Source organism: Ornithodoros turicata, chromosome 9 (assembly GCF_037126465.1).
Source record: "Ornithodoros turicata isolate Travis chromosome 9, ASM3712646v1, whole genome shotgun sequence".
Lineage (NCBI taxonomy): Eukaryota > Metazoa > Arthropoda > Arachnida > Ixodida > Argasidae > Ornithodoros > Ornithodoros turicata.
In genome coordinates this window covers 14,687,061-14,712,188 of record NC_088209.1, presented here as the reverse complement: position 1 = coordinate 14,712,188, position 25,128 = coordinate 14,687,061, and the positions used below count along the sequence as shown (strand labels likewise).

At 46.1% G+C, this 25,128-nt stretch overlaps 1 protein-coding gene across 2 annotated transcripts in view; it reads left to right on the top strand.

The window, feature by feature from the left end:
• LOC135369349 (uncharacterized) overlaps positions 1 to 19,863 on the top strand; it is a 33,907-nt gene extending 14,044 nt beyond the window's left edge. For both annotated transcript variants that reach the window (XM_064602942.1, XM_064602941.1), the window contains 6 exons: positions 4,814 to 4,893; positions 6,339 to 6,431; positions 10,101 to 10,185; positions 15,946 to 15,992; positions 16,438 to 16,524; positions 19,723 to 19,863. In XM_064602942.1, the coding sequence (XP_064459012.1) occupies positions 4,814 to 4,893; positions 6,339 to 6,431; positions 10,101 to 10,185; positions 15,946 to 15,992; positions 16,438 to 16,524; positions 19,723 to 19,791 (461 nt within the window). In that variant the 3' untranslated portion in view covers positions 19,792 to 19,863. The remainder of the gene's footprint in view (positions 1 to 4,813; positions 4,894 to 6,338; positions 6,432 to 10,100; positions 10,186 to 15,945; positions 15,993 to 16,437; positions 16,525 to 19,722) is intronic.
• The last annotated feature ends 5,265 nt before the right edge of the window (positions 19,864 to 25,128 follow it).

The window sequence follows — 25,128 nt, the reverse complement described above, 5'->3', positions numbered from 1 at the left end:
AATGGCTATGTCGTTAATTGAGTGGCAGGGTTTACTAAAATGTCGAGACACTGGTAGATTAGGTTTCTTTGATACGTCGGATCTGTGGTTGTTGAATCGGATTCTGAAGGATGTAGCTGTTTGACCGATATATTGGGCCTTGCATTCATTACATTATGGCCGAAAGTTGACCCCTCCCTAAGTGGGGTGTGCTGCCAAAAGTAGATGCCTTTTTGTTTAATGAGTGTGTGCAGCATTCATTTGCTATAACAATCAATCACTACCAATTTCAAATTGATTCAACACAAGAATAGCATACATTTTAGAATATCCCTGGAACATCCAAATATCCAAAATAGAGGTCTATGCGACGGTACTGGGATGTGAAAAGAGTAGGAATCTGGCAGTCGCATGGATGTAGTTTCTACGTAAACGGGCTTGCTCGGAAGCTCCCATGGATATCCTAACATCCAATTTGCGATATCGCCAGGATGTACCTGAGATGTATATGGTTTGCTGGGGTGCTGTGGCTTCTTCCTGTGACGAAGCTCTCAATGTGTGCCATTTAGCTCCCAATGTATGCCACCATATGCTGCCACATTGCTCGTGGGTATCTATCAACTACCGATGATTGCACGGTGTCGATCGACTACCTCGTAATAACGCTCTCGGTACACGTCTTCCGCTGACTGGAACGCGTGAGCGTTCGTGAGCGTTCGTTGTGATCACACTCACGCTACACACTCAGCTGAGGTCATTCAGCTCGAAATGCCGATTCAAGCTTCTCCAAACGTTGGTAATGACTAGGTCGTCTTCGTGACAGATCAACATGTCATCTACATGTAGAACATACATGCGACCGCCACCTATTGTTCTCGAGTATAAACAGGGGTCTGCTTCACTGACGCTGAACCCTTCCTGCAGGAGCCCGTTATTTGCCTTTACGTTCCATGTTCTCGCGGCTTGCTTGAGCCCATAAAGAGACTTCTGCAGTTTGCAGACAAGGTGTTCTTCCCCTTTCGCAACAAATCCTTCTGGCTGCTTCATATATATATCTTCGTCAATGTCACCGTTCAGGAAGGCTGTCTTTACGTCAAAATGGCGTACCTTTAGTTTCTGTGCCGCAGATATTGTAAGGAGTACTCGCAGAGTAGTCAGCTTCGCAACGGGGGCAAATGTAGCGTCATAATCCTCCCCATACTTCTGTGAGTACCCTTGCGCAACAAGTCTCGCTTTATACCTCTCAACCTTGCCGTCCTTATCCCGCTTAGTCTTAAAAATGCATTTGCAGCCGAAAGGTCGTATTCCTGGGGTAACTCCACAAGGACCCATGTGTTCAGCTGATGGAGTGACGCGATTTCCTCATGAGCGGCGTCAATCCACTTGGTCCTTTCAGCAGGAGGCAACATCTGTACCTCCCTCCGGCTCGCCGGGTCTGCAGGTACTGTTGCTTGAGCAACATAGGTGAGGTGACTTGGAGGGACGCCTTTATTGCTCCTTGCTGACCGTCGAGGTGCAGGCGCTTCTGTGGCGGTCTCATCCCCCGTGGGAGAGACATCGTGTGCTCCATCTTGCGTGGCAGGTGAGCTTGAGCATAACTCCATTTCAATCTCACTTTCTCGAGAAACGCTTCCGCTCCGAGATGAATTCGCGCAATACTTGGTGTCGTCACCTGGGTATTCCGCGGGGCGAGGACGCGCTGGCCTGCTCAGTAACGACTCGGAACAGAACTCCTTCATGACTGGGCTCTCGTCAATGACCACATTTCGAGTCATGGCTTGAGCCAGCAAACGAGACGAAGGCAACTAGTGGTGAAGAGCGCAGCCCTACCCATAACCTGTAGGAAGGAACGCAAAGACCAGGCAGTGCCAACGAACAAGACAGGTTTTACTGTGCGGGTGGGCAGTCCAAAATCAGCTGAGAACTCAGGCACGTGACAAAGTGCACGCACGCCCACAGTAGTTGTCGCTCTCTTCTAACAGATATAACGCCCTCTGCTAACAAAAGGTTAGCCCGCTCCAGGGCTCCAGCCTCAGAACATTAGTCTCCATCGTGTACGATAGTTACAAGCGCTTTTCTTGACGCCTTCATGTCGCTGTCCTTCCCTCGTACACAGGCCAACACGACACTTGCTCCCTGCTTCACAGCTCCTAAAGCATTCAAGGCAGTCCTGTGGAAATTTTACGCTTCATTTGCCTGAAATCGTTGGAGAGCTTTCTTCCAGTTGGGGATCCCATTTGCCACAAAAGTCCGTTCGGGATCCTTGTCTCTTGGCGTGTTCGGAAAAGGCACGTTCATCTGCGAAGCAGCGCTGCAAGATGCACAGCACTCCCAGAGTCTCCCAGCTGGGCTGATAGCGTCGCCCTTTTCTTCGCCGAAGGCATTCAGTTGGGGCAGCAGCTTGATTGGAAGAAGTCGTTACGGCACCGCCTGAAGAGTTGCCGCTATCCTCGGTTGGAGCGAAGTCTGTAGGTCCAAGCTTCCGGCGGAAGCACCGCTCTGTCCGCCCCGGTCTTCACCCGAAGATGCACGCTTCTTCAACAGATATCGTTCCATCTGCGTGTGACATCTAGCACATGTAAAACCAAACATGTCTCGGTTACACTGCATCGTGTGTACCTCGTGTAGCTGAGTCTTGCTAGAAAGCGCCATGTCTAATGACACCGTGTCGTGGCGATTCATAAGAACGCCTCGGGCAGTGGACCCCTGCCACAGAATAAAAATAAATGACTGTCTGTTTGGGGACTGTGTACCTCGTGTAGCTGAGTCTTGCTAGAAAGCGCCATGTCTAATGACACCGTGTCGTGGCGATTCATAAGAACGCCCCGGGCAGTGGACCCCTGCCACAGAATAAAAATAAATGACTGTCTGTTTGGGGACTGTGTACCTCGTGTAGCTGAGTCTTGCTAGAAAGCGCCATGTCTAATGACACCGTGTCGTGGCGATTCATAAGAACGCCCCGGGCAGTGGACCCCTGCCACAAAAGAGAAATAAATGACTTTCTGTTTGGGGACGTGGATGACAGACACTTAATGAATTTGAAAAACTAGAAAAATGTATGCTGCGCAAGATTCACACCATCGCGGTCGGTTATCAGGCATGCAGAGTGTTCAGTTAAACAACGACCACCACCACTACCGGGGGTCACTCCGCGTGAGTTGTAGGCCACAAAAAAAGCCAGGAAAAAATTTTAGACACGGTAGAGCCGCGGTGAAAACGCGAATCGCAGTGCAGCCCCATTATATATTTCACGGGTATGCTAGCGAGTTAATAACGAAAGATATCGAGTGAGACTAACCGCGAAATAATAACAAAGCGCCGCGATAAGGTCTTTCCACGACACTCGAAGTTTAACCCTACAGGGCACGGTGACCACGATTTACCTCAAACCACCACCGAAACAATGCCTCAACGGTTGCAAGGGAATGCAAGGGGGCGCACGCGGGTTGAAACATGCAAGTAGGGAGCGGGGATACTCACGCATTTCTGTCGCATGAATCCCATTGATCGCCCTGAATTTTTCATTTCTTTCGGGTCGTTGACGGTATGCGAGCAAGAGTGCACGCAGTGACATGAAGGAAAGCGGAAAAAGTCGGTTCCTTTGGAGACGCAATACGACATGAAGTGGAGATTTGTTTGTTTTTTTAAATAACGTTTTTGTGGCGTTAAACTGGGTTGCTGTTGCCTTTCGCGACGTGAGCTTTCCTTTTTGTTGTGCAGTAGTGTGACAGAGAGCGTCAAGTTAGGGAGCTTAACCACTTAGCGGGGGCATGGCACTCAGAAAAGTTTCGAGGGGCTGAAGACCCGTAGCCCCCGCGCAGTCGGCGCCTATACGCACACCACGTCGTTGGTGGGTGTCGTGGTGTGTGTGCCTCTCCCTTCGTGCTCATCGTGCGCGCAAAACTTTTTCAGTTATGTACCAACCTCCCCTAGTACCTACATTAGTAACTACTATACTGTCCAGCTCCAACTCCAAGCCAGACATTTATCCCTTAGCAGATTGAAGCTCGAAGCCTTGAAACAGCAGCCACATTGCAGCCAACAGCGCACTCAGGGAGAACAGTGCGACCACCAATGTACTTTCTAGAGTTTGACTGTGGGTAAATTTTTGGTGTTGAATGACCTTGTAGGAATATAGGCATTTGTTTTATTTTGGAGTAAATGTAAAAGTATGGTACGGCGCCTATACTCATTCTTGAGACACACAAGGGGAGGACCTCGATATTCCCGGTTGTGAAATTTCCGATCTCGGAATTCCCGTTCTCGAAACAAGGAAAATCAAGGAGAATGCTCGACTGCTTCGTAAGATGATATGCCGTGTTTAAAGCATGACATCACTATTTGACCACTCAAATTCACTTGTTTTCGATGTCTGTACAAGTCGTCTTAGCGAACGAACGAAAGCCACATTTTAGCAACCGTTACGCTTAGCAGGGCAGAGAAGACGGAGCAGTATGTTGGTTAGTTTATTATTAGGCTAGTCCAAGTTCGGTGTTTGCATTTCCATGTCCAGGTTAGTAAAAGTTCGCTGTTGGCAGTTTCCACCGCGCGACTGGGCATTTTATAATCACATAACGTGTATTTTCAGTTGTTTATTTTGCAACGAGGATTTCGATCACTTTATTTCGAGGTGCATCCCACAGAAGGAATGCGGGTGAGGCTGCGAACAGCAGCGACGTGCTCGCCTTTACTTGAAGTTCCGTCCTAATAAAACAAGTGCTGACAGTACTCCGAATACTGTGACAGCGATCCCACACTTTCCCTTCAAGCACTTTGGCAGTAAACGGCGACTGAGATTTTCAATTTTAACTAAGTGAGATTTCATTCTCTGCAGAAACGGTTCCTGTGGACGCAGCTGTGCAGTGCGTCGCTGAGGACGCCTGGGGATTGTGCGGGGAGTACACACATATCAGAGTAAGTACAGCTTCACTTACAACGAACACAATGGACAATGAGGAACACGAGAGACACGCTATGCTTTCAACCAGGTTTCTTACAGTAACTGAGTATGAGAATAGTGGAATTTCGTTTAGACTTTTAATCAAAGGTGGTGTACCGTGTCTCGGAGTTGATAAGGATAAGTTGTTTACCTGTAAGGAGCGCTTCTTTTCTCACGAAGTTATCTCCTTCTTGTGTTATCTTTTTTGTTTCAACTATACGTGGAGTGTGTGCGAGTCTTTTGAAATATCTGATTACCTTTCTTTTTTTATATACGAGCTCGCATCGACATACGTCGACGCTAATTGGGAATCGTTCTTGTTAACTTTTCCCTTGTGTTTGCGGACCTCCCACTGAGAATTATCTTCTCCCATTGTCACTCATGTAGTTGTTGTTATTCCCATTAAGACAACGTCCTGTCACTCCAACGTACATGTCTGGACCAGTTGCCACAAGATAAAGGGATTCCGTATAGAGCTTCTGGCACACATTCTGCGCACTTATTTGTGTGTTTTGTTCTGTGTGTGTGTCTGTTGTGGGTAGCGAGCTTAGTCTACCAGATCACTGTCCAGCTTCACATATGCGTTCTGTCATATGAGTAATTAGTAGTAGTAAATTAGCAGTGTGACAATTAACTGGCTGGGAGTTGTTTTTCATGTTTTGTTCCGTTCTCGCACGTCTATTGGACCGCCCTTATGTAATGGTTTCGGGCCTTTAATAAATGAAATCTAATAAAATACCCCTCATGCGCGAACAGGCTACTCCCTTTAAGTAAACCCACTTTAAGTACGCGTCCTTTAAAGCTTTGGAACTGCGTTTGCATCGCCGACACAAGGCACCGTTGGTCTCCTTCGAGTGTTTCTCGCTGCGTACGCTGCCAGGAATGTGGCACTAGCGGTTCAGAGAGAAACCAGCCACACACCGCAGATTTGCTATATTTTAAATTGCCGATTTAATTGAATTTAACTTCAATACAAATTTAGTCAGTAATATATCCGTATTTCCATCACATTGTTCCGCGGGTGCGTAATAGTAATAGTAATTGGGGGCTCTTCGTCACGAGACAACTCTGTGGATGTATCTGACAGCGGAATTCACCATTAATTATTTCAAACTTTCATGCATGCGCTTCGGGCAGGATGTCACGATTTTCGCCTTCGGGGAATCGCGTTGCTAAACAAGAGACCGATTAAGCCTTTTTACGTGATACTCCTGAAAACTAGCAATTAGTTTTATAATTTTATGTTACTTTCGTGACGCATGCAGAGAGATTATATTTTGTGAGAATGGAATCTGAGACGCGTAAATTGCAATGGCATGAATTACGTGGGAATCCCAAGACGTGAGATGGAGCCCGGCGATCCTCTTCAATACAATACATTAATGTGCGAGACTTGTCCTACATAGTTCCTCTTTTACAGCACAATGGATCATTGGCTGCCTGCAGCTATATGTGCCTTCCAGAGATGGACTCTTCGTGCTACCGTAATGAGTGGGACCAAGAGCCATGTCTTGTACGTATGTGCTGTGGTGCTGTTACTTGTTTTACAGGGCGTGTGATTCACGATATGTCTACGGCATCCATCGTGTAGGAAGGTGGAACAGTGCTAAAAGCTATAGGTGACGATACCTTCCTGCCTATAGGTGTAAATTGCAGTGCCGAATCGAGAAGAGTCAAGTAGAATCCGTTAGAGCTAACCCATGTACACTTCTTTACAGTCCCATTTACTGGGGAAATGCGGTTTATGTTATTAAGGCCGAATCACTTCTTAAGAAAGTCTATGGGGAATCTTCATTCGCAGGGTTCTCCTAATTCTTGTTAAATTTGTACACGAAACAGGTGCATCCGTGTTTCCCTCGAGTTTGTCTAGGGAATGACATATTATTGAAGACCTGACGCCATGCACTGATTTTTGACGAATTAAAGTTTGTCAATTTTTCAATACATGGGAGTCTATGGGAGATGCAACAAAATCGCCTGTCTCGGCACGCCCGCCCGCAATATTTGGGCCAAAATTATGTCATTCCCTAGCCGGGGAATTGATTTCAATCAACACATTCCACAACCTTGCCGCAGTTTTCCAGATCCCTGCGAATGAAAATAATGGCTTTGTCGTTTGCTAGCATGTTCTGCACGCTGATGTCGATTACATTACTTTCCTAAAGCGCAGGAGGAAAGCAAAGCGAAGAAAAAAAAATTGTGACGGCGCAGCCAACTCTCTCAGGAAGTGAAGTTTAACTAGACCGCATGAGTCCGCCTTACATGTTGTCTTGGGTTGTTTCCTCAAGTGTTATTGTAGCAAACAAAGTTAACGAAAAAAAGAGAAAACATAGCCCGAAACATAAACTTGCTGCTTTTCTAACCGCGCTTTCTGAATGACGCGGTCCATGGCTGAGAGGTTGTGCAGGAAGATCTCAGAATCTTAGTGTTCAAAAAAGTTGTAGAAAGTCTTCAAACGCTTATTGAAGCAGCCATTGTCTAGATTGTTATTAGCGCCGATCTTATTTGCAAGTGTGAACGCATGCTATTCACGTTTTTGTGCCACCACCGCTTATTTGCACAGCAGTCATGAACCTCCGGACCCGAGTGTCCTTTCACGTGTTGTGAGGGGAACGTATCCTTGGCCTACGATCATTTTCAATTTGTTCTTCTGTACTAAAGCATTCACCCTGCGAAATATGAAATCGTTCAAACAGCAAAAATATTATATATTAACCACGGCCGTGGACGGTGGCTGCTACGACCGGCCTGCGAGCGAAACTGGCTGTGCCATCATACACAGAGGATGTTGCCGATTCGTGGATGGTCTTTCGCGAGCAAATTCCAAAATTTGAATTGGAATTGGAATTCAAAATGGAATTGGAATGGATTTCAATTGGAATTGAAATTCCAAATTTTGGAAAATTCCAAAATTTGCTCGCCTTCAAATATGTTTGAATTTGACCTGGAGCTAAGGTCGTATCTAATCGTTGACACAGAATCCTACCTGAAGGGTAATGTTGCTGTGGATTGTCAGCATGGTAGCCGGAGCACGTCTTCTTCTCTGAGCTTCTTATTCCTCAAAGATGTCTCTGTCGGTGGCCTTTTGGGAGTTGCTGCGTTCCGAACGATTCCTCAACGCTGTGTGCGTCGCATAGCCTCTTCCTTAATCGCTCACAATTTGCGTTTTGCGGGACCCTGCGGGACCACCAACGTGGTCCGGCGGGGTGTGTACTCCCCGTCGTCCACAATTGGCTGAGAGGACTGGACGTTGATGACGTAAGCCTGCTTTGAAGGGGTATATCCGTCGATCACGCCCCGCTATTTTTGTGTGGTAACTGGGCCCCCGGTGGAGTGCATACGGTTAAAAGTCGGTATGTGTATGATAGAGAGGGATCATGACAACGGTTTCCAGCAGAGTACTCGGAATTCGCGAAAATAACTTCATGGTCCCTTACGCTTCGGTATTGGACGTCCTTTCTAGCAGTTCAATCCGCTGCGCGACAAATTCGTACGTTTTTAGATGTACAACGGATAGCATTAGACATATTCATCTTGCAATTGCGTTGGATAATATTTAAACAAGCCCAACATTGACAAAGAAAGTGCAACTACCGTCGTGCTTGGAAAAACATGTAGAGCGCGAATTTTCATGCAAATGGACGTTTTCTTTTTTCCTTTTTAATCGGTGGTTTCCTATTTGGACGACGAAAAAAACTCTGTCTTGGTTTTTGGACCGATCACCACTCTATGGTGCATAAAAATGCATGTTTTGCACGTTGTGGCATATTTCGAACGAAAGTGCATGAAAAGTGTATATTCTGCCATATTTTCAGGTGCGAGAGCTTACTACTTCTTTTTCGTGGATGGTTTTGCTGGTTTCGGGACGACGTTAGGTCGTCTCTCGCGAAAATTCTGGTCAGAATTGAATATTCTCTGTGTTTTCGGTCGGGTGAGGTGCGGTGTTCAGCCCGCACCCTGACTGCTCCATCCTCCACTGCGTGCATGATTGATGGGCCGTACTGCACCTTCGCCACATTACCCTTACGAAGATGGACGGCGTTCACATTTTAATCGACATGATGCAGTGCCGAACTTAAAGACATGACCAAAACACGTCTATGTTCGTGTTTTTCATGTTGACCATGCTCAGGCTTGTTTCGTCATGCGTTTCGTCCACCTGCCAGCCTCTCTTTTTTACTTTGCATTAAACTTATGCCCTCCACCCCTCCATAGCCTGCGTTAGCGTTACGCTACAAGTCACAAACGCAAAGCCTTTAGTACATGATTTATATCTGTGGCGCAAGTATTCTTTGTCGTGCGCCGCAGAACGAAGGTGGTTTCCATTTTACCGTGTTGTCCTTAATAAGATATTTACGTTTTTTTTTTCTAAATAGACATTTGGTGCATTGGTTCCGTACCAAAAACGATGGTAATTCTTGGCGCTGAAAATGGTGCGGTTGAAAGGACTGTACATGTTTATCACACATCGCATCTTATGTTTTAGATAGTCGCCAAGCAACATTTTGCCTAACATCTAAATTTCACTAAGTTTCGTGTGTCGAATAAATTATCCTTAAAAAGAATGAACACTGCATATAATGAGGGTTTTTACCGCACATTTCGAAGAGTTTCAGTGCACAGTTGCATGCGCATATTTCGGGAGTTTATAGCGCATATTTATCCGCCCTCTACATATCAGTATGGTGTTCGAGACCCAGGTCATTGCTGTGATGTATCTGGCATTCGAGCCTAGCCGTTGACTCACCGTCACACCGCGTCTTCGCACGGCGAGTTCAAGGCTTTCGCGTCTCACATTCCCACCGTTGTTTATCTTTCTGGCGGACCTTGTCTAGAGGCAATCCGCACTTAGTATTCGTAAAATAAACAGCTCTCTTATAGCAGCGGCTAGACTCGAGCTTTTGTTCCTCTACGGAATCTAACGCACAACATTTGCCAAATTGTAACATTCAGTACCACTGTGCTGTAATGAAACTTCGCGTTCTCTTCCAACTTCTCGGGAATGGAGTGGGGTTCATAACTCGAAATCATACCAGCCCGTCAGACGAACAAACTGCTTATGTTACAGTGCCTGCCGTGTGGCCTGTGCGTTTATCCTTCCTTCAATGTGCAATGTAATTGTGTAATTGTATTGATGAATATACGACGTTATCATCATTCTATCATCGCTATTTTCTTTTAGGTTTTCGACAACGCTCCTCTCGGCAGGTGCTACGATGGGGTATGCTACGATAACTCAGTGTATGATAGGTTGATCAGGCTAAGACGTAAGTGTATACTTCACTGGCTCAGGATGCTGTAATATCAACAGAATCAACCCACTGTGCGGAGACGGACCACGTGTTTTTTGCCCTCACTAACATAGCAGAAGTAGTGAAAAAGAAAGGTGCACTATGCTTGTCACCAAAAGGTTTTGCAGACATACGTTCAAGGCTACGCGGATGACGCGAAAGAAGAAAAAGTCAGACCTGTTGTGAGAAATCGGGTAGATCACAAATGGAACTCGTCACCAAAGAAAAAAGATTAGCAGCCATAAAATTATGCCATTAATGGCAGCACTAGAGTGCAAAAATCTCTCCTTACGGGAATCAAAGCTGACGTTAAAAGATAATATATGGTGAGTTGTGGTTGAATCGGAACGTGATTTCGAATAGGGTGTGAGACAACCTAGGTTATTATCATTCACAAAAACGAGACACACACCAAGTTGCTCACACCAAGCCTTCAAAGTACGAGAAAATTTGGTACAGTGCTGGACAAAAGTTTACGGAACGCGCTCCCGCGCACTCCTTCTTAAAAGTGACACGCTACCAGCGAATGGGACCGTACGGACTTGGAGACAGGTGCATACACTCTCAGAAACGATACGGATAAATTTACGCTTACATCATATTTTACCCTTACTAAGCGTAAATTTCGACAAAGCGGCTGACGCCGTGTCCGTCAATCTGAGTTTTATTCATGGTACCCGTCAACGTGTCCGCTGTAACCGTAAATGTCAAACTTTTATGCATAAATGGCACGGGTAACACGATTTAGTCTTGTATTCTGTCGCTTAAGATTTCGCTTTGACGGATAAACTGAGGCATTGCGTTGCAATATCAGTCCTTTACGGCTATACCGAAGCAGCACATTGTACTGAAAGTCGAGAGCGGGGTGGACGGTATGTGTCTTATCAATGTTCTTTAGTTTCACGAGTCTGTTCAAGGCCTTACAGTGTAGAAGACAGGACAGAAAGACGGTGTGAAGATGTTTACAGGTGCGCACGTGATACATGGAATGATTAAGTGCATGTGGCACAAGCCACGCTCTGGGACACACTGTCGTCGTCTGCAAAGGTTTCAACCCAAGCTGCACAATGTACTGAAAGTCAATGTACTGTACGGTATATGTCTCCTCAGTGTTCCGTAGTTTCAAGAGTCTGTTCAAGGTCTTCCACCTACCCGTCCACCCCTATTGCACTCGACTTTCAGTACATTGTGCTGCTTTAGAACATACACCTACCCGTCCACCCGTATTGCACTCGACTTTCAGTACATTTTGATGCTTCGGTATTGACGCATACTTTTCTGCCAATGTTATACGAGCCCTGCTATCTGGAGGCGGACCGGTAGGTGGAAGTCCTTGAACAGACTCGTGAAGCTAAAGAACATCGTTAAGACACATACGGTCCACCCCTATTGCACTCGACTTGCATCTCAAGAAGGCGAAAATCTCGATTATACATAAGGGAGGAGATCAAAATGAATTGTCTAACTACCGTCCTATATCCGTCCTCCCTATAGTCTCGAAAGGCCTTGAAAAAGTCGTCTACAATAGACTATTAAAGTTTTTTAACATGCATAATGTTATCATTAATGAGCAATTTGGGTTTCGTAAACATGAATCAACCGAAACAGCTTTGTTAAAACTAAAAGAAATAATAATAAAAAACTTTGAAGAAAAGCGTCTAATCTTAGCGGTCTTCGTAGATTTTCGTAAAGCATTTGATTGTATTCATCACAACATTTTATTGCAAAAATTGGAGTATTATGGCATCCGCGGTGTTCCGTTAGATCTGATAAGGTCATACTTACACCTACGGGAACAGGCCGTTTCTATAAATAATTTTCTATCAGATTTTGCCACTATAAAATCGGGAGTCCCGCAAGGTAGTATTTTAGGACCCTTATTATTCAACATATATGTAAACGATATAATCAACGTTTATCCACATTCAGCTGGTACAACTTACTTAGATTTCATTATATATGCCGATGATACGACATTACTTTTTTCTGGGAAATCTGTTACGGAAGTTGTAACAGCGGCAAATAACGCCCTTAAACAATTCAAAGAATGGTCCGAGTGTAACTCCCTTAGTCTCAATACGGCAAAAACTAAGGTGTTGCTGTTTCGACCTAAAGGGAAAATCATAACTGAAGACGTTTCTGTCAATTATGACGGTCATAAACTTGATGTAGTACCTAGCTTTAAATGTTTAGGGGTAATATTTTCGGAACATCTGCAATGGGACAACCATGTATATCTTATGTCTCCAAAAAACTTGCTGCTGTAAATGGTGTTTCAGGCAGACATAGTTGTGTTCTTCCAGGTAACATTAAATTGCTGCTTTACAATTCTTTATTTTATTCACGGTACAATTATTGTTTCTTAGTGTGGGGAACAACGACGGCTAGAAATATTCACGAGCTGTTTGTCCTGCAAAAAAGGGCTATAAGGATTATTGCTGGTGTCAGTCGACTGTCTCATACTGCGGAATTATTTGAACAGTACAATATTATCCCGATACCAAAATTCTACAACTATAAGCTTACCTTAACTTATTCAAAAAGCGTCCGTGAAAATAAGACGTCATTTCTAGAACTATGTCAGTTGACTACGCTGACATCTATGTATTCTTTTCGACATAGGATTTGGTGTGTCCCATTGCATCGAACAAACTACGGCAAGCAGTCATTGACGTATATGTCACCATTTATTTTTAATCAGTTTGTTGGTACGTCGCCGGACCCATTGTTGATGTCGAAGGGAATGCTGTGTCGCTTTATGTTGGGTATTTAACTGTTAATTGAGTCAGTTTTAAACTGTTAGTTGATCTGTTTGTATCATAGACATTATATTTCTTCTTTCCATTTTTTTTTCACTTGGTTATTGTTACAATATTGTTTTCTTTTTTTCTGTACGCTATGATTCGTTACTGTATTGTTGCTGTATATAGTGAACTTTGGGGGAGGAGCCGGTGTTAAGCCTCATGGGCTTTTTGCTGCTCTCCCAACCGCAAGGAAATAAATTTAAATTGAAATTATGCTGCTTACATGGGTTTGCTGGGAAAACCGACACTTTCCTGGCGCGTGACGTCTCATGGCCTCAATCATGTATTCGCGAACACTAGTGTAAGTCGCCACGCTTTGGGCTCGGTGTCTTGAGTTAACTGAATTTTACCGAATTATTTCATGTCAAACGGACGGCGGGAAGAAACGACATCGAACGAGACAACTTGGCACGATTAAAGGGCCAAACGCATGGAGCGTTTTTCCGACGTTTTCAGGACGCGCGCGCGCTCGGCGTGCGTGTGACCTCGTAAAAACCAGTTTTTCAACGCGCCCAGAGGGCGTACGCTGTAATCTGTCGACTACAGATATTCGCGCGCGTCTGGGCGCGAAGTAGACAGAACCATGGCCGTCGTGCGGCAGACAAGGTTGCGTATGAGCAGCTCGCATAAATTTTCGGGGCATAATCCATCACACTAAATTTACGTGAACATTTTAATGGTATCTATAATGAAGGAACGCAGGAACCACAGGAAAGAAGAGCATCGGCACGTTCTAACAGATATTTGTGGTCGATGAATATAGCAACAGTGGCGCGCGTCACTCGCTCCGTACGCGTCCCATGCGTTTCGGGTGGTCGCCTCGCTGGCGTTTCTTCGCCGAGTGAGCAAGGCCATGGCGTACGCGCGACGTTTTGACGCTGAGAAAACGTCCAATGCGTTTCGCCCTTAAGGGCAACCTCGATGGAGCGATATTTTTTAAAACGAAGTTCGCACGGTGAAAGACGAAAGTCACTGGAAAGGTTAGCCAGCTGTAGGACGCGCGTTCCGCCGCCAGTTGTTCGCCGGCACCAGCTCGATTGGGCGAAAAACCAGCGGACGGCGTCGGGAAGTCATGCTGTGATGTCACTGTTGCCAGGGTATAAGGTGAAAAGCTTAGTGAAATCAGTTGCTCGAAAAAGTCCATTTAATGTCACAAATTTTCCAACTACATCCAACACTGGTCTGAAAAGATGCGCCCATTAACGTACCGAAAGGCATATTCACTACTGCGAAAGGCAAACATGTTCTTGGCAGAGAATGCCCCACGTTCTAGCGATGCAGTTGACGAAACAGCGAGCAGACGAAAGCACCCAGTTGCAAGAAGAGGACGATGACGATGATTCACGAGAGCAGACGACCACGTGCAGACGGTCTGGCGTTAAACTGGCGTATATTCGTAGCTGAAGAACACTTTGATTGGTTCATCAGCAGTTGACGCTTCCGGAATCGCAGACGCTGGGCGAAAATACCTGGCGTGGGCAGATCGGCGACGGACGCTCACATTTTTGACGCCTCGCGCAGGGCGTCCGACGCTGAGCGAAGTTCGCAGCTTTTTCGCTGTACATTCGCTCCATGGCGGTTGCCCTTTGTCGGTCAAGCACGCCGTCGGCCAGCAAGCATGTCCGCCGGAGTTGTGACTGTCCCGGCTATCTCCACGCTGCAAATTTATAAGCGTGCGCCCATTATTCACCCGGCCGGTACCTTTATCTATGGCTATCTATATGCATAATTTTTTTTTTCGATAGATATGCGTTTCCGTTGCAACCGTTGAAGCGTCTGTGTTAGTGATTCAGTTTCAAAATCATTTTTTGTAATTGCATTGAATATTATTATTGGACATTAGAGCTGAGCATGATGTGTTGAAGCAAATGCATCGCCAGGAACGAGAAACACTCCTCTTAGCCATGCTCCCCGGTACCCTCAGCTGCCTTAGATCCTGTTCCTGAACAGCATGTACATTGTGCAATGTATCCTGTGAACAATACTTCAGCAGTGTACTGTACAGTACATTGTACATACAGTACAGTACAATGTAGCATGCATGAATATAGTACGTACATACATATATCTACATTGGGAAGCAGATCGAGTGTCGCTTTTTGTACGTTCCTTTCAATTCTCGCAGTTTTTGCATAGAATTTGTTGTGATTATTACGCTGGTACAAAGCCGTTTACCTCGCAGCGACAAAGTGGTCTGTTACGCCTATTCAGCGTTCTGTGTTGAGGTATGCTGTCCGGTATACCTAGTAGTATATGGCCGTAATAAGTGGATATATAACCATAAAGATTCTACGCATAAAATAGAAGTCAATGACTTACTTTTAAAATAGCCGTCAAAAAACGATCAAATTCTTGACCTTTACTACCGTCAAAGCGCTAAGTGGAAGCCCATGACGAATAGGATAAAGGTAAATAATTTGATCGTTTGTTTTTTTATTTTTTGACGCTTACTATTCGTTTCTTTTTTCCTGAGAGTGTAGGTAACCCAATCACCTGTCTGCAAGCCCGTGCGGTACCAGTCGCTGCTTGCGTGTCAGTCTGTGCAAGGAATGCTCGGGAGCGTGTTCTGTAAACTTTTGTACAGCACTGCACAACTTTCCCTTTGCAGTGAATTCTTCCTCTGCAATATAACGAGACCCAGAGTGTGCATTTCCTTCCGATCCCCGAAGATCGAAGAACCCTGTGCCGGGTTAAGTAACTGGGGGGCTTTCGATACATGGGAATATTCCAGATGAGATTATAAAGATGTGCGTCACAAAAGGCATCGTGCAAATGATATAGCAGGAACGGGTCCTCAAAGCGGTTTCTTTTCTCCGATTACTTATCCGTGAATGTCGTCCTGCTCTCTCGACCCTCATTGTTCACATTCTGTTTTAAAACACCACCAGCAGTCGGAGCGTCATCCTTATACGAACGTCAATTTATTCTGCAGCGCCTAACACTCGGATGCCGTGCGAACATGGGAACGACTATTTATATGTAAGTATTGAGACGCAAAATGCTAGTTATTTCCCGTTGGCCACGTGAGCACACAAATGTGAACACTTTGCGGCTATAAATCGTTTCTATTGCTAGCTAAACAGAAAAAAAAAAAGAGAGGAAACGCACTTGGGAGCATTTACATGTAAAACGTCAGATCACTTCGGGAACGATTTACTTTTACGTGCTACGGGGTTGATATAACTATACTACGGTAATCCCATGTCCTGTTTTCCACTTTATTCAGTCTTTGTTCTTTGAGAAGCATTTGCCACCCAGAGATAGTAAAGACTAAAACTAAAGCAGCCGCAAATTCGGAAGTCGTGGAAACAGTATACTAGACAGTTCGGCGTTCTCTTCTGCGCGCTATTCCATCCAAGCATCTCTTTCTGAACGTCACCGTAGCATGACATGTTACAAGTAACAGTAATTCCCTTGCATGCAGAATGACAGGGGACCATTCGGCTGCCATTTTTACTGCCGTGAACCTCCCAACAAGATCGCAAGACGTCCCGACGGCAATGTCTGTCTGGTAAGGAAAATAGGAGCAAACCTTTTCAAACACTTGCACGTTCGTCAAATCCATTCTCAGTGTTCTACGAAGTAAAGGTGTCACAGGAAGATAAATCGCATTAACAATTGGAACGAAAAGGAACGCTAAGCCGGACCCATGTCTCCACAAGCCCAAATAAAATTTTCGTTCGCACAAACAGGCAGAATCTCTTTGCGGGGCAGCTACAGACGTGCTTCATTGGTCTTTCTATACGGCAGTGCTTCCCCGACTCTGCTACCCAGACACCCATAAAAATATAAAATATGGGGTGGCGACAACCAGCTCCCGGCTTCACTTCACGAACTGTAACATACAAAGCTGACGCTGAAATTTCACTTGGCAGTAAATATTGTCAGCGTGAATCAGCTCAACTAAAAGGATCTTAAACAGACACAGCGCTCGAGCAAGCATGGATGGCTGTTGCTGACGGTTAAATCGAGTTTGTCTATTGCAGCTCCGTTTATCAACAACCACGACTTCGTTTGGAGATGATGAATGGGATTTTCAATGCAGGGGCGATACGCCACTCCAGTGCTGGTGGTGAGGTGGAGAACGAACTAATGAGCCCGCTCGCGATGAGGATCGAAGTCCGATGGCTTCTCAAAACGATGAACAGAGTATGAAAACTGCAACTGTCAGTTTCATAAAGTTAAAACTGGGCCGGATAGGTGTGTCATACCAAAAAACAGCAGTGCCTGGATAAAGAGGAAAAAATACTACACTGAAGTTTTTTCTCGTTTTCTTTTCGTTCTTTCTGATCAATCGGGACATCAGTTTGAAAAGTGATTACACGTCTACCTCTGACTTGTTCGGGACCACAGCAAGTGTCCCCAATGGCATGGTGCATGGAAGACCATCGCGCAAGGTACGCGCGCGACTTGCCAAATTCTGGCGGGTCCGCTGAAAGGCGAAAGCGTCAATATACCGGTCACAATACTGGCGCCAACGCTGTCGAACAAGGGCTATCAACTTATGTTGTACAGATCCAAGTGAATGACACGCCTTTGGCCTAGTGTCTTCTCTCCTCAGAGGGATGACAGACCGGACGACGTTTGAGAATCAGGACAAAAGCTCCGTCCTAGACGTAGGACCTCGCGCGGAGATTAACGCGTATGCTAAAGTGTTTTCCAGCAACGCGCACGGTGCAGTTGTTGAGGTTGGGGGCGAAACAGGAGTCACCCTATGCGTGTGGCGTTCGGCATGGTTGAGATAATTGGTCAAGTTTCCCAATAATGTATCTTGAATGAAACGGAGCTAATTAAAAGGGCACAAGCCAGCGCTGCATACTGAGGCAGCATTTCAGTGAAACCGACGACTAAACTAAAAAAAAAAAACGACGAGGACTTAACTGAAATGGGGACAAAACTAATTTTGTGTCTACCAGCTCGGCTGTCGTTGACTAAAGTTGATTGGGGGTGGAAAATCAGGGGAATACAGTCGCGCCTCGTTAATGTGGGCAACTCGAATTATGGACGGTTTTTGTGGGGACCAAACTTTTTCAATGCATTTTCGTCTCGTTAATATTGTCACGATGAAAACAGACGAGCGAGACGCCGAATAATCGGCGAAAGCTTTATTCTAGCTGCTTAGCTGGCTAACACAAGAGCGGTAGCTCTTAGAGAGATATAAGGTAAAAGAATGCTCCGGCTCGGAGCTCACAAGCTTCTATACACAGCGGCGAACATTGTAGAAACATTGTAGAAAGCCCGCGTCGGTGAAGAAGAGGAAGTAGAGAAGCTTCCTTCCAAGGTCGTCGGTCCGTCCATGAGATTGATGCGAGCGAAGGAAAGATGCTTCTGGAAGCATCGCTCGCTAACAGCGCGGGGTCTCGTGGATCTCAGCCCGTCGTTCGACGCCTCCTCTCCCGCTGCCGCTGTTCCGTCTAGGTGGCTTCAAAGATGATACGTGGCAGTATGGAAACTCGCTTTTCGGACAATGGACGGTCCAGCACTGTACAAACTACATGTACAGTCCATGTATTTTTGTCTCGTTATTATGTACGGTATCGGTATGGAGGACAAGCCTATATCCCCGCATTCTACACGATAATTTTTGAAAGTAGGGCATTGCCCTGCGTAGGGAGCTATGCCCTCTCCTTCGCAACTGCATACAAGAACTATAAGAGGGAAAGGGGTTATTTGCAGATACGAAGAGCCTGGAAAATCCAGTATGGCGTCATGGCTGTTCTGAACACGTCCACGGGCGATTGTTCCTCATGCAAGGAGTTGTGGCTTTACTTAAACATAGCGCAGTCGCACGGCAGCTTACGAGAACAGAGGCGGTACAGTTGTCAAGTTAGCAAGTCGTCAGGCACTGGCGTTGATGACTTCAGCAACGCCAAACGAACGGTCACATCTGCTATGGCTCGAGCGGGACTGGAGATGGCTCTTAAATTCTTTGAGGACAATGAGGAGCAGGCTCTACGTGTTGGCGACGTTCCGCTAATGCGCAACGAAGTATACCTTCAAGGCAGGCACTAATTCGGAGATTCTTTTCAATAATCCTTCAGCGTTGTTTTTGTTATTTCCTTGGTATTCGATAATATGGAGGATGCGCTTTATGGATGACTTTGGCCGGGGACGAAAGTTTCCGTATTAACGAGGGACGACTGTATTTTGTGTGGTTGCGTAATGAAATCCTCAGCTGACAGTACACTATCAGGACACTGAAAAACACCCTCATGGGTGTAAATGGCTTGTCCCATAACACACACCACTTTTTACGCAGTATGGTCTGGAACACCCTTTTTACAGCGCGTATTCTATGTAAAACACCCTTTGAAAGGGTGCTTTTTTTTAAATGCCTTCTTTTGCACCCTTTCAACACCCTTTAGAAGGGTGTTTAACAATGTTACACCCTCCTGAGAGGGTGTTTAAAGGGTGCAAAAGAAGACATTTTCAGAGGAAAAGCACCCTTTCAAAGGGTGTTTTACACAGAACAGACGCTCTAAAAATTCACCAGACCATACCGTGTTCCAGATCATACGGTGTAAAAAGTGGTGTGAGTTATAGGACAAGCCATTTACACCCATAAGGGTGTTTTTCAGTTTACAGCGTAGCGTGTTGCGCAGTCTAGTTCTCCCGTTTGTCTCTGTGTTTGCCCTCGTTGTTTCGCAATACCTCACTTACAGCTAGTGGACCTCCGTACGAAGCAATTCCATAAACTGCTCTGTTTCAGAATCCGAGGATGGCTGTCCAGGGCGGATGTAAAAGCGGCTACTGCGTAGCTGGTTACCAGCGAAGTTGAGCAGAGACGAGCGTCAGAATGGCATTTGTACGAAAGGAACTGTCTTCCCCTATGTAATTAAACACAACATTCATCCTAGAAGTTGTCTTTTCTTGTAACATGGGTGCTCCTTCTCAGCGGTGAGACAACTCGTGTCATAGTCCTATGGTTCATCGCGGTATAAAAGACACAACAATTAATAGATTTAAACTGAAAACAGATAGTGGAAGAAGTAGTCATCTATTGTTATAATAGCAATTGGCAGTGGATTTGCATGTAAGGTGGCAGTTATAACGGTGGCATATTCGTCCATTGCCTGATCGTGCTTGTCACGGAGCTCGTCGTTGGGGGACATGTACTGACTAAAATCTGGAGCTCCGTGGCTAATTAAGATTCGGACTCGGCAGGTCAAACCGATTACGGTTAGTGGCTGAACGATTGGACTCAAACTCAGAGCTAGATCCAAACACTTACTTTCACTCACACGTAGGTTGCGGAAAGTCAAGATTAACACACAGCTACCGCTTACGGTACTCCGAGAAAAAATGGTGTCGCCGCAACTCCTTCAGGGGAGTAAATGACTTGTCCCGTAGAACACTCCCATTTGGACTAAAACCTGCACCCTCCAGGAGCCAGATCCACTTTACTCCATTTCTCAGGAGTAACCATGACACCGGTTACAGGTATCACGCTCACACCGTGAAACATATTTATGCCAGTGGTCCTGCAGCTGCTTTAAAATCATCCGTGCAATTGCTGACTTCCAAATATCTGCGTATCCGCTAATAAGTAACTCGTCGTGGTACATACTCGACGGGGATGGGAATAGTTGTGCGTGAAAGAGGAAGGGAATTGTCATGATGGTGAGAGGTAGGGGGTGTGATACCTCCATCTAAGATAGTTCAGTAGTCCCACGGAACTACTCGTTAGAAAGAAAAAAAAAACATCCGAGTTTCCCTTAGTAACCGTCAGTCGGAAGTGCCTTCGAACGCGGTAAACTCGGGGCCAAGTATTCGAAGCAATTAGTGTGTCAGAAGGTCACATTTCACGTTGTGCTCTCAGTAGCGGTGAGAACTTCACCAACTGAGGGTCTTAGCGCAAAACCATGGAATATACAACAAAACGTGATGCAATATATGGATGGCTGCACTGTAGTACACATGTTTATAACTCGAAAGTTACCGTAGGAGAAGGAGAGTGATGTCACGCATCACTTGTATATTAAAATTCGGCCGCAAGAATGAGTACCCGTTTGCAGTGATGGAATTACATGGTAAACCTGGGAAGAAAGAGGGAGTAAGCGACTGACAGGGGAAATGGAGTAAATGTGGGAAGTTACTGCCCTGTTACTCCTTTTTTTTTCTGAGAGTGATAGACAAAACTTCCACAGAAAATCAAAATTAGAGAGGGGTTAGACTTCGATAAATATCACGAATTCATAAACTCCAAATCGCTGCACAGGCTACACGAGAAAGTGCACAAAACTTTCCTCTGCTCATTAATCTCCACACAGGCCACCTAAACAATTGTTACGTCAGTCTCGTCAAAATCACTTGGGTCAGTAGTATGGTCTGGACACAGACTGGCGCCAACTCACAACTTATACCCTAGTTACTCAGTAAACCACTAATATCCCTGGGATATTCCTACAAGGCTGGGAGGTACCAGCTCCGGTGGCGCAGCGGTAACGCGTGCGCTTGGAGACTGGGAGGTCCGCGGTTCGAATCCGCGGGCCGGCTGTGCCGTCTGGGGGTTTTCCTGGGTTTCCCTCAGATGTGTAATAGGCGTATGCCGGCACAGTTCCCCTGAAGTCGGCCCATGGACGCAGCTATCCTCCCCCCGAGCGGATTCCGCTCGGTCTTCCACTTCACCCTTTCCTCTCCTCCTCTCCACCACCTTTCCCTTCCCGAGAAACATGCCGCCTAATCAGGCAGGCAGACCTCTCGGGTTCCTCCCAACGACACTCCTCCTCCTCCTCCTCCAGGCTGGGAGGTCCGCGGTTCGAATCCGCGGGCCGGCTGTGCCGTCTGGGGTTTTTCCTGGGTTTCCCTCAGATGTGTAATAGGCGTATGCCGGCACAGTACCCATGAAGTCGGCCCATGGACGCAGCTATCCTCCCCCCGAGCGGATTCCGCTCGGTCTCCGCTCGGTCCGCTTCACCCTTTCCTCTCCCCCTCTCCACCACCTTTCCCTTCCCGAGAAACATGCCGCCTAATCAGGCAGGCAGACCTCTCGGGTTCCTCCCAACGACACTCCTCCTCCTCCTCCCTCAGGTCGTGAACGACCAGCTCCGGTGGCGCAGCGGTAACGCGTGCGCTTGGAGACTGGGAGGTCCGCGGTTCGAATCCGCGGGCCGGCTGTGCCGTCTGGGGTTTTTCCTGGGTTTTCCCTCAGATGTGTAATAGGCGTATGCCGGCACAGTTCCCCTGAAGTCAGCCCATGGACGCAGCTATCCTCCCCCTGAGCGGATTCCACTCGGTCTTCCACTTCACCCTTTCCTCCTCTCCACCACCTTTCCCTTCCCGAGAAACATGCCGCCTAATCAGGCAGGCAGACCTCTCGGGTTCCTCCCTACGACACTCCTCCTCCTCCTCAGGTCGTGAACGTCCTGAATATCTGAACATCCAGGCGATATCTGTGGGATACCCAAAACAACATTCGCGTTTCAGTTTTACCCGGTAAATGACTGGTGTCCCAGGGACGTCTGTAGGATATTGCGCTTTGGATGTTTGAAAAGAAGCATCCTGCATCCCCGAGGTATCCATGCAAGATCTGGTATATACCCAGCAACCCACCGACTGCACACAGTAATTTTGAAACTGTTTGTAGTTTGATCAGTAAGTACAGGGTGTTACCCTATAAAAGTCTACCCGTGCCGCCATGCCGTATTCGCCAATTACTCAATGCAGGTGGCACATTGTGCGATCTTTATATAAAGCTCATAAGGACAATTAATCTTGGTAAATTTCAAAGTGATTGAGTGCCGCAGCACGAAGTTATAACTCAAAACGTGCAATTCCCATAGTCAAAACAAACAAGATGGCGGCGTTGAGAAGAGCACTTGACATGCTGCTCCCCACACGACAACGTGTCACACATACTGCCAGCCGGATGGAACTGCAGTTTTCATTTCGCTTTCGTGTAACTGTCCTATTTTGCTCAGAACTAAGCAACGTGAGGAACGAAAAATGGCGACGCATACTCAGCAGACGACACCCAAAAGGGATGTCGTCTGCTAACTGAGAGGCACCATCTTGGCTATTTTGACTACGGGAACCTCACGTTTTGTGCTATAACTTTGCGTTACGGTGCTCAATCACTTCGATATTTACCATGATGGAATGTCCTTATGAGTTTTATACGTAGGCAACATATTGTACCGCCTGCGTTGAGTAATTGGCGAGCACAGCATGCCGGCGCGGGTAGACTTCTATAGGCTAACACCCTGTATATTATAGTATCATAGCCCAAGGTTATTATTTAAGGTGTTATTGTTAAAAATGCTCTCACCCCCCCAAAACGCTACAAAACAGCAGGCTCCCTTTTTGTCCCCTCCACAGGGAGCGTGGATTTGAAGGGAGACCAGATCATTCGCAGTGGCCTCTCTTGACGAAATGGCCGGAGGTCGGAGCATATACTGAAATACAAGTTGTTGGGGCTCGTTCATTCTAAGTATATTGGACGTAAAACGTTTGTTACGGTGAAAGGGGCTGTTTTTGTAAGTAAGTTACGTATCTGCAGAGTCAAGTTATAACCAATAACGTGTCTCAAATTCCTTCCTGCCAAATACTACGTTTTTAATTCAAGCTATCATCTACAATGTGATTAGCTGCTTAGTGAAGCTGTAACAGTGATCGAATCCCACTGTTGCTTGACGAGCGTTACACATAGATAAATACTTTCACGGCTAGCAGCACGCGAACGATAAAAATATATAACGATTTTACTTGTTCCCCCATATTCAGTTAAGTTTTACAGAAGTTTTTGCTTGCTTTCAGCACAACAAAAATGTGGCTGTCCGAACAAGATGTCATAATCTTCACATTTATCCGTATATCTCCCTGCGAAGTCCTGGCGACGTTTATGTGACGTTCAACCAGTGCCCAAAATCTCGTGTACTGGATCTTACATGGATATCCCAGGGATCTCCAGGCTGCTTCCTCCAGTCAAACATCCAAAACGTGATATCCTGCAGATGTACCTAGGACATCTGTTATTTACTGGGAAAAACCGAAACGCGAATGTCGTTCTGAGACATCCAGTAGATATTGCATGGTTGTCCAGATATCCAGGGCGTTCGCGATCTTATAGCGATGTCCTACGGATATGAATGGTTTACTGGGTACCAGATTTTGGGCACTGAACTGATTTGAACCATTGAACGTCACTGGGATGTCGCTTGGACGTCGACTGGAGATACACGGATAAATATGTGATGTTTCACATATTATTTGGACAACAACTTTTTTCTTGCGCTGACAGCAAGCAAAAACTTCTGTGAACCTTAACTAGATATGGGGGAACAAGTAAAATCGTTATGTATCTCTATCGTTCGCGTGCAGCTGGCCATGCAACGTATTTATTTGTGCGTGACACTGGGTGAGCAACAGTATTCGACCACTTTTACAGCTCCACTCGGCAGGTAATCACATTATAGACAATAGCCTGAATTAATTACGATTCAATTAGCAATTAGAGCTAATGAGGACCCCCCACATTAATCAGCACCCTCCAGGGTGTCACCACACTAATTGGGGAACATCTAACTCGTGTCCAGACTAAGCTGTGAGTTGGTGGCAACCAGTGTCCATAAAAAAGAAAAAAGAAAAAAAAATACATTGAAATAGAGAGGAGAGAAACAGTTTATTCGAAAATCAACGACACCGTGGCGAAGAAACCACTCCGGAATGCCCGAGTGAGAAGCGCCCGCCATGTTGGTAGTTGGCACCCGGCAGTTGCAGGGATCGACGACAGATGGCCACTTAGTTGCAAGGCATCACACCAGATGGCACCATCATGATAGCTCAATGTGAGAAAGACAGACAACAACAAGATAGTAGCGGCAGGTACAAATGGCAACACTGCGAAACAAGTCTTGGCATGAGAGAGAAAATGTCTAGCCGCTACTGCTAAACAGCACTGAGAAAACAGTACATATCGGGGAAAGGCTTAGGGGGCAATCGGTTACGCATAACCACAGTGTCACATACACTATGCAGCTAGCACCAGGCAGGAACAGCAAAACACTAAACATGAGTCAACACGAACAAAAGGCTTGCTCACTGCTAAACAAGTCTAAACATGCGCGTATGGCAAACATGCGAGAAAAGGCTTAACACGAGCGCAGTCAAACAACGC